Source organism: Montipora foliosa, chromosome 4 (assembly GCF_036669935.1).
Source record: "Montipora foliosa isolate CH-2021 chromosome 4, ASM3666993v2, whole genome shotgun sequence".
Lineage (NCBI taxonomy): Eukaryota > Metazoa > Cnidaria > Anthozoa > Scleractinia > Acroporidae > Montipora > Montipora foliosa.
This window is the reverse complement of record NC_090872.1, coordinates 4,618,115-4,628,114: the sequence shown is the minus strand read 5'-3', so window position 1 is coordinate 4,628,114 and position 10,000 is coordinate 4,618,115. Positions and strand designations below refer to the sequence as shown.

The 10,000-nt window shown below is 37.7% G+C and overlaps 3 protein-coding genes across 3 annotated transcripts in view; 2 read left to right on the top strand and 1 right to left on the bottom strand.

Moving 5' to 3' along the window:
* The window catches only part of LOC138000954 (vascular endothelial growth factor receptor 1-like), a 99,722-nt gene that overhangs the window by 11,813 nt on the left and 77,909 nt on the right, over positions 1–10,000 (top strand). The gene's annotated exons all lie outside the window — the stretch shown is intronic.
* Positions 3,534–5,371, top strand: LOC138000957 (uncharacterized). Its single transcript, XM_068847625.1, has 2 exons — positions 3,534–3,600; positions 3,807–5,371. Exons 1-2 carry the CDS (start codon positions 3,534–3,536, stop codon positions 5,369–5,371), a joined length of 1,632 nt encoding a protein of 543 aa, XP_068703726.1.
* Positions 6,534–9,985, bottom strand: LOC138000956 (uncharacterized). The gene is made up of 3 exons (XM_068847624.1): positions 8,680–9,985; positions 8,175–8,405; positions 6,534–7,751 (listed from the first exon to the last, which is right to left on the bottom strand). Exons 1-3 carry the CDS (start codon positions 9,070–9,072, stop codon positions 6,534–6,536), a joined length of 1,842 nt encoding a protein of 613 aa, XP_068703725.1. The 5' UTR covers positions 9,073–9,985.

Sequence of the window (10,000 nt, the reverse complement as noted above, 5' to 3'; positions counted from 1 at the left end):
AGCGGGCGGTATCCTGAGAATCCTGCAATGTGATTGGTTCCGGGAGAAGGCAGTATTTTCCTTAGCCTGTGTACAGACCGCCCCTCCCCTCAAAAAAAAAATCGGAGAGGAACGGTCTGTGATTTATCGTTGATAATCGTGTTCACGAATAATTACTCATGCGCAGTAAGCGCATGAGGTATAAAATGCCCTCCGTTTCTTGTTTTCCGTGTGACATTAGTGCATGCAAATTTATGCTTGCATACGTTTACATGACTGTAACTTTACGTGGGGCGGGGGGTAGGGGGATTATTCAAAACAATTAATAGCTGCTGAAAAATGTATTGTTCAGTCAGAAAAATTAATAGAAGAAGTATTAGAGTCTTAAAATGTATGTATGCTTGGAATATCAGTCCATTTTGCGTGACAAACTTATAAACAGTGCGTGTTTGAAGAAATCAACCATCCCTCTCATGTTTCAAGCCCTTAAAGTAGACTTGCCACAATTCCACCTCACGAGAATCCCAGGAGAAAATGTTTTGGCGAGCGAAGCGTGATTTTTCGGACGCGAATCTACACGAGACGAAAGACTTTTGAAAGTCTAGCCCTTAAAGATGTGTCATTTTCTCTTGGATGTGCATGGTCGCGCCCGAATCATCGCATCTTGATTGTTCAAACTTTGTGATTGTAGTCGTGGTCGTACGGATCGAGCTGTTAAAATAAATCTTTTTCGATTGTGGAGCCAAAGGTAAGTTGTTGACATTAAAGACAAAATTATATATATTTTTTCTAATTTGTTTTACAAATAAACACTTTGCACGAGAGCGGGGATCGACATAAAGGTAAACTGATCTCCATCAACATGCCGGTCATCTCAGCTCCTAGTGATCTTTGAGAACCTTAGAGCAGCTTTGAGCGAAACTGAGAATACCTGAAAAAAACTGATCCGACTTTTAGCAATCTGAACTGTTCTTAGAACTACTGTTACTGTCAGTATGGGCATGCGACGAAGTCAAAATGGGGAATTCTCTCAAAGATACAGACTAGTCGTTGATATGCATTCTGTTTATTTGGTGGCAATGGAATTTAGAGGATGCTTCAAGGGGAAATTCTGGTTTTCTGTCTTACTTTTGTTTTATTTAGAGGCCATTTATTTGCCAGTATTGAAAAGTTTGGTTCACATTTATGAAATGTAACAAATTATCATCTGTGGCTTTACAAAGATCTATTTGTATCGCTTTTACATTCCTGAGTTAATTCGACTCGCAAATGACGTACAAACAACCCAGGTCCAGGAATTGTTGATCCAACTAAAACTATTGCCGCACCATACAGTCAAGGTAATGGTGAAGTATTTGGTACAGCAAATGCAGGCACACAACGTGTGGCAGTGTCTATGTCCGCACTTGTTTAAAATTTCAGGAATCCAATAACCTCTTCAGCTGGCTTGGTTCAAATTATAAACATTGGGAATAATATGTATTCAGCTTTGTCACAATCATGCAAACAGGGACTCCTATTTTTGACAGATTTGCCTGTTATGGTTATAACTTAAGCTACATTAATTATCAGTTGACATACAGTGATAGTTATAGTGGTTTGCTAAATAGTGCACATCCTATAATTTCAGACTTTCCTTATATTATATCAATGTTAGCTGCCTTTGATTCTTTGCTCATGGATAATTGTCATGCATATATTTTAACACTTGAACCTTACACAGTAGCAATATACTGTCTGCCTAATGGGAGGTGTAAAATTTTTTACTCTCATGATGGCAGAGATTTATTAGGTATGGGACCCATTTGCAACAAGTACTTCAATTGAAATAGATTCATTTATGAATTTGGTACATGTACAACATTTTCAGAATATATGTGCACAAACATCTGGTACATAAGTTTTTTTGTCAGTGACAACAAGTTTTTTAATTCTTTTTATCATGCCTGACTACAACTACGGTATTTTTAAACATCTGTTACTTATGAGAATAAAATGTGTTAACATTATTAACATGTAAAGCAACAGTGGAAGCATTGTTCATTCATTATATGTTCGAAACCAAAATTTTAGACCCTAGGAGCACTTAAATGATGTTTATCTTTGTTCTTGCAAAGAATGTTCTGCTGTGTCATTTTATTCTATTTGTTTTTCCACCTCAGAAGTCTTGTAACTATTGCACCTCTCAAACAGTTGATAGTATCATTGAGAATGGAAGAGCAATTTATCAGAAATGTTACTCCAGCAAAATATGTTTTTATTTCTGATTTTCTAAAGAAATTAGATGTAGGCCGCTGGCAATGTAAAAGTTATTCATAGAGCAAGATGTCAGGGAAATTTATCTTGTAATGTGGTTCCCAGTAAACAACAGCTTAAAACTGCCATTTTGGATAATAAGGAAAGCAGCACAGGCTTTTTGATGTGAATTTCTAGCTACTGCATTAGTTGTGTTTTCCAGTGGTATGCAAAGCAAAAGATGAGTTACCACGTTTTTGTATACAATGGTTCTGAACCATGTAACAAAAGTATTTTCAAATGTAGATTAGGTTGTTGATCTCTTTTGTTCTATTATTCAAAGTAAATTTAATTGTTTTGAAACAAACTGAGGTTTGCATTTCTTAGATGTTTATGTGAATTATCAAATATAGAAAGAAAACAAATGATAAGAAAGCATAAATCTACTTCAGAAATTGCAGCAAACTGAAAGAAAGAGGAGAGAAATTTTCAGCCCAATAGACCCAGAGAAAAAATAAGAACAACCTTCAAATTGTTTTGAAAAGTACAGGTCTATGGACCCATCGAAAAAAAATGGAATTTCTGATGTTCAGTCGGAAATTGCTATTCTCACGGCACGAAGTAGAGGCTCGGGTATTGTTTAGGGATTCTGGGGACTATTTAAAGGTTTTGGTGGGAAATATTAATCATTCTACGTCAGCCAGTCTTAGGTTCACTTGCTTTAATTTTATATCATATATTTTATGGTTTACTCTGTTTACCTCTTCCCCGAGGTCCGGTGCCACAGCATTAGATGGGGAATATGTTTCCACAGATTTTTTGGCCACATCTAAAGGGTGGTTTTTAGTGGTTTTTCGTATCTGGCGAGGCACACCTTTTTCGCTTTTCATGCCCATTATGTCTACGTCTATCTTTGTAAAGACTGTATAACGATATGTATATGCATTGTGCTCTAGATGACTGACTGGCTCATCCTTAATAAACTATTCACATTGAATGTCTCGGGTTTAGTGTAGGCAGAATCAGACTCTTTCAAATAAAGATGAAAAGTATAGGTCAATGAACTCACACGATAAAGAGCAACTTCTCTCGAATAGATTCTTGTAACACCTATATACCTTTTTTTGTGGTGTACAATAAAGTTATCATTATTATTATTATTATTATTATTATTATTATTATTATTATTATTATTATTATTAAACTGTCAACAAAAGTACAAATAACCTGGCAGCGCATGAGTATAGGCTACTTAGAGCCCCTTGTTTTGCATAAATTATTGAAAGTGATTCACGCTGACCAAAACTTCCGAGGCTCACATGTCTGTAGAGGTAGATTTGCGATATGGCGGTCGATGCGAGAGAGTTCTGTCGTGCTTTACAGAGAGTTTGTGACATTTTTAAAATTCCTTCGCTTTACAGCAAGCAAGAAAAATATTTAGAAGCACTTTTTAAAGACGCAAGTCTTCCAACCGGGTACGGGAAGTCTTTTATCTTCTATGCAGCCCCGATCGTCGCCGATGAGCTGTTCTCGCGACCACATGGAAGCAGCAAAATAATTATTATTTCACCTCTAAGATTTGCGGTCTTTAGGATTATTAGCAATTGCTCTTTACGATGAGCTATCAGAAGAACGACTGAAGGAAGTAGAAAAAGGAGCGTTCGCTTACTTGTTTGCATCACCGGAGGAAATGTTGAGCGTGGAACGCTGGCGCAAGCTTCTTTCAACTGAACACTATCGGAAGTTTCTGGTGGCGATAACTGTCGATGAAGCCCATTGTATAAGCCAGTGGGGTCTTCCTGGATCTTCCTCAAAGCGCACAGCTGCCCCTTTCCGAATTTGGTATGGAAACTTGGGGGAACTCAAGTCACTAACTGCAAGTAATGTTCCCTCTATCATTCTGACGGCCACCGCTTCACTGTCAACTAAAAGAGACATTTTCAGGGCCTTGGATTTAAACCAGTCCTCGTCCTTCATCATGGAACACAGTCCAGAAAGGCCCAATGTGCAATTCAGTGTGCGTTATTTGGATAAAAACTTGCCTGTTTCTTCAATATTTAGTACTTTAATAGATGAGCTTAGAAGCAAAAACGTGTCCTGTGAAAGAACAATGATTTTCTGCCAAACACGCAAGCAGTGCGCTTTGGTGTACTCAGCATTTAAAGAAAGCCTCGGAGATGATTTATATGTTAATAAACACGTTGACAGTAAGACGAGAATGTTGGAAATGTTTCATGCTGGAACACCCGAGGCTGTGAAAAAGCACATTCTTTGTGGCCACATTCGAATACTAGCCTGTACTGTTGCATTTGGAATGGGGGTTGACTGCAAAGAAGTTCACCGTGTCATACATTTTGGCCCTGCTAAAAACCTTGAATGTTATGTCCAAGAATGTGGAAGGGGTGGTAGAGATGGACAGCCAAGTTCATGCCTTTTACTGCACAATGGGCTACTTGGTGCACATTGCATGCATGACATCAAGGATTTTGTTGCCAATAATACTGACTGTAGGCGTACTTACCTATACAGTCATTTTCCAGGGAAATTTACTTCCTCTGTGTCAGGTCACAAGTGCTGTGACATATGTGCTAAAGCATGTGGATGTCAACAAGAAATTTGCAAGGAACCTGCCATACTAGTTCTGGATTCTACCGAAGATGAAAACCTTTCTTTTGAATCTGTTCGTTCAGTTGAAGAAGATGACAAGGTACACCTCAAGACTGAACTGTTCAACTACATGAAAAACCTGCTTCTTCAAAATTCTTCAGGGGCTGTGGCGTCTGTAAACATGATGCATGAATTCACCCCACTGCAAATCAAGCAAGTTCTGGATAATTGTGACAAAATTGAGACACTACAGCATGTAGAAACTTTTGTTGAAGTTTGGAGAAGAGAACACAGCCGAGCAATTTTAAGTGTGATTCACCAGGTCTTTGGTGATGTCCACAGCGGCGAATTGGAGGCACCAGAGAGTGAAGACGAGGACATGGAGGAATTTGCTCAAGAATGGGCAAACATCAGAGATGATTCTGAACTGTGTCAGCTGTTAAGTGAAAGTGACTTGCTTAATGTAGATGTTCATATGGAAGACATTGATCAGTCAGGTAATGAGGAAGTAAACATGAGCAGTGTGATTGGCAATCTTTTTAAACAATAATTGTAAACATCATTAGCGACCAAGGGGCACCTAATTGCAAATTTTTTTCAAAAAAAAACTTTTTAAAAGGAAGGGGGTCATGTCTGCTTCAAATGTTAGTGACTGCCCTGAGTAAGTACACAAGTACAATAGGCCACTTGCACTAAGAGGTCATGTGACATCGTCTTTATGAAAATGAAAGTTACATGATTTTGCCTTCGAAACACTTTAGTGGGTCATCTCTTAAACAAAATAATATTGATTTGTTTTTTCAAACCCGCACCATTTGCTTAAAATGAGAAAGTCCGTAGCTGGTCACGTGACCAAAACTTGAATTTTTAAAATTATGAATTACCGCTTTCTGACACAAATTTTGCACTTGAACTTCAAGGAAAATGTTGAAAAGATGATGTGGTAACGTTTATGGCACATCTGAACTCAACTATCAAACATTTAACAAGATATAAGCAAAACGTAGTTTTGGCCGCCATGTTGGAGGGCAAGAGTATGCCCTCCAACATGGCGCCAAGACAAATCATGCTACTTTGTTGAAAAATACCTTAAGTGCGTTTCCTCTCAAATTTCGCGTGTAAGATACTTTTTATGTGTTCTGTCAATTTTTGGCAACAGCAAGATTACAACTCACTGTTTAAGGGAAGCATTGGTCACGTGACCTCTTAGTGCAAGTGGCCTATCCAATTCTTCATGATGACTTTGTAATGATAATATATCATTCTACATGTAGTGTTGCCTCTGAGTCTCTGAGGATGAATGGCAAATTGGCTCATTAACTAAGGCTATCTTTGGAATGGTTAAATCCTTGCTTACATCTGTCAATGAAATTTTCACCTTCACCTGATTGGTTTTAGAAGCTTTTCCTGTACAATTACATTTGTAAATGTAATAAATTATCATCTCTCATTTACATTGTAAGTGACGGGGGCACGAAAAGTTAAGAAAAATAAACAGGAAACAGTCACATGGAACTTGGGAATTGAACTGAAGTTTCGATGAGGGATTTCATTTATGTGTAATTTACTACAACTGCTGGTGTGAAATTTTTCAAAACTATTACTGTCTGACAGGTTTCAGTACTTTTTTGACCAAATGTGTCCAAATTTCATCTGTAATTTCACTCTTGAAGGTCACGTATGAATTTAAATACTGGATTGACCTTTCTGTCCTAAAATGTCATTCTAACGTGCTCTTCTCTCTCTGACAATGTTTTTCTCATGAACATGTCTTGAAGATCAAAGTCTGACAGGAGGGTGGAATTAATACCATGAAAGTGTTCATAGGTACGCCCTGGTGTCCAACAGAAGGCCCTCTGAGTGATGAGCTCTGTGACAATCTTGCATACGTCAGACACCACAGAGAGTTCATAGTGGTGTCCCGAACGGCGGATGACACAACACTCTTGATCAAAGTTGTCAAGTAATGCTTTGGTGAAATCAATTGCATGACAGTAGCGATCTATAGCCCTGTGATTTGTTGCATTAGGACCCAACTTTCTAATGACTTCTTTCAGTAGTCGACTGAAAATTTCAAGGAGTAAATCAAGGGGAATGTTATGTCCTAAACCTGACTTAAGCAACACAGTTCTGTTCCAAACAAGTTCATGAGCATGTTTTGGTGAAAGCAGTGCATAAACTTGAAAAATCATCCCCAGGGCTTCAAGGGCATACTTTGTACTTCGTGGGTCATTTCTAAGGTAAGGCAGCTGAAACTTCCAGCATCTGAAAGTATGTTTACCATCACCCTCTTTGATGGCATCAAAAAAGTTCAAAATTAGCATGCCATACTCTAGGAAAGAACACTGATAACTGAACATGTCATCCTTCTCAGGGACTTTCTCTGAAGGCGCTGAGTCACTTGGGAAGAGTAACCCTTGTGAATCTTGTGGTGGCACCTGTTGGTTAAGGGTGGCTTCATGATCACGCATTCGTTTTCCCCTTGATGGAAAGGTTTTGCCACAACCGGGGAAAAAACAAATATATCTGCCATTGTCTGTTTGTTGCCTGACCTCTTCTTGCTCAGCAGCTTCTGCTGCTAATAGGTTATTGAAAATGTTTTCAACATTTTCCGTTCGAATGACGTAGCCATGTACAATGTGTGTGGCAATTTTACGCACATAGTCCTTTTTCTCCATGTTACTCGCTTCAGGAAGGTTTGCTTGGGAAAATTCACCCTTAGGGCTATCTGAAATATCACTCATCCCAAGCTCATTTAATGCAGCAGCTATAAGCCTTGCTTTAACTTCGAGGTCGAAAAATTTTCTACAGGGATTAACTGCCGCATCAACATCACTGCTTATATTCCTTCTGTTTATTAAATTTCTGTCGCTGTAGAGAGTGCACTTGTCTCCTGCTGATTTGGTGTTGTAGAAATTATGGAAAGCAACCTAAAAACAGATACATACAAACATTAAACTAATTTTTTTACATGATTAGAAGACTATGCCAGTGAATGAATGTGCAATATATTTATTATAATTGTTATTATCATTAGTTTTGTTACTTCAATAAAGATATTTACAATATATTTAGTTTCTATCACCCATTAACTGATGCATTTCCTTTCACAGTGACAGATGTCAAACCTTATTGACTGACCTTTTTTTATCTCAAATAAAAAATTATCATTTAACTGTGTGAAATCAGACCATAGTACTTGTAAAGTTTAAGTGTGCAACTAATTTCCTGATATTTATCTCACAAGATATCTGGCATTGGTGTTGCTCACTGAATATACTTTACTGAGTATGAACCCATTGGCAAAGCTACACGTAATGTATATGACTCATAAAATCTGGCTTGAAGGAAACATTAGATATTTTCATACCTTCTAGACGTTCCTCTGGAGTAACGCCATTTGCAAGCTCAAAGAATGCATTCACACCACGTTCCACTGACAGCTGATCAGCCACTAAACCTTGAGAGGAATAAACTCTGTTATCTCCATCACCATAGTAGGATACATATTGATGCAGTGCTGTCAGTACTTGCTGAATACCATCTGAGTCATTTTCGTTGTGATACAACATTCCAAGAAAAGACTGCAAAGAGAAAACACATATAATCCTGGTTATTTTATGGGTTAAGTGGTTTTTGGAAGGGTTAGGGGCAAAAAACTGGGGGGGGGGGGGATATTTATACTTAATTATATCGTACTACTACAAAATTTCAAACTCTAACTTTTACTGTAACAGGAACATGAAAACAACAAGACTTCAAAGCTACGTTTTCTGATTGTTCTGTGACTTTGGCTTTTGGTGGGCCTGAATTAATTTTAGTAAGCCTGTAAGTCATTTTTAAATAACTATGTAATACCATTTCTGATTTCTCAACCATTTCCTTACTGTACTGGTGTGGTATGTGCTTACAGACCACAGGCTTGAGAAATGCCAAACAGGGTATTTCCACAATTGCTCTTTCAGTAAGAGTTATGTAGTTTTCCCTTTGCAGGTGGTGCTCACGGCGAGTTGGTAACCACACACCATTCTCCATCTGCATAACAGCATCTGCAGCAGGCTTCGCACTCGACAAGTGGTTTCTTGAGACACGATTTTCCACTGACAAGTGTGTAACCCAGTGGACATCTATATTTTGATGCTGTTCAGTCATACTGTGAACTTGCTGCCTGAAGTCGAAGTTATCGAACACCAACTTTCTTCCTTTGTCAGCAGTAATTACCGTAGACTGTTGAGAGTGGCCTTCAGTCATTAGAGGAGGGAAACTGGTGTCAGATGGTGCCTCAGTCGGTGCTTGGTGATGTTTCTGAAGTCGTGCTGTCTCATCTTTTACCTTCTTCTTAACAGACGCAGCATATTCTTTCCCAAATTCATCCAACTTTCTGTAAAAATACGAGTGTCCTGTGGTTACTCTGAGGGAACCCAGTCCGCAAAGAGAAGCCTGATATAAATAATTAGTCTATGATTAGACATTTTACCATAAAAGGACAGTTGTAATGTTATTATTCAATACACTAACATTTGCTACCTTCATGTTCTCATGAACTTTGGAATTATAATTATCTGTACAACAGAGTAGAACATGTCAAAAAACATGGATAAATCTTATCCTTATGATGTACATGTATATATTTTGAGGAAAAATGGTATATATTCAAAAATTATTTACACAGGAAACATCTCATTCACATTATACTTACTTTCATAAAAATTCATAAAATTATGTTTACTTTAAGTTATTGACAGGCAACAACAACATTTGAAGTTGACAGTCTTAATTAAATTTGAAGTTATTGATAAAATATGCCTACAAACTTAAACGAAAGAGTTGTAATTTTGCTAGAAATATTAAACAGGGAACAAAGTCTGAGTGTGAGATAAACAAACGGCAGTAGTAATGATTATAAATCGGGTTTAAATCCAGGATGATAACTTCAACAATAAATGTTGGAGCTAATGACACACGCACAAATAGCATGTTCCAATACTAAGGACGCAACATTTAACATCCGGAGGATTATTATTTAGGTCAGAAGGTAGGGAATTTAAGTGACTTTCCCCTTACGATCAATTAGTGATTAAGTGAAAAATATTCAATTGAATACTAGGAAGAGAGCTTTGCAGTTTGGTTATCAGATCATAATAAATTCTTCGTAGCACTAACAAAAGAATTATATTAT

Excerpts from the sequence above, each read along its gene's own strand:
- LOC138000957 (XM_068847625.1), top strand. The coding sequence starts at position 3,534 with ATGTCTGTAGAGGTAGATTTGCGATATGGCGGTCGATGCGAGAGAGTT. Across the intron at positions 3,601-3,806 it reads TCTGTCGTGCTTTACAGAGA|GATTATTAGCAATTGCTCTT; the intron begins GTTTGTGACATT and ends TGCGGTCTTTAG.
- LOC138000956 (XM_068847624.1), bottom strand. The coding sequence starts at position 9,072 with ATGACTGAAGGCCACTCTCAACAGTCTACGGTAATTACTGCTGACAAA. Across the intron at positions 8,406-8,679 it reads TGGTTGAGAAATCAGAAATG|TCTTTTCTTGGAATGTTGTA; the intron begins GTATTACATAGT and ends TTCTCTTTGCAG. Across the intron at positions 7,752-8,174 it reads AAGGTATGAAAATATCTAAT|GTTGCTTTCCATAATTTCTA; the intron begins GTTTCCTTCAAG and ends ATCTGTTTTTAG.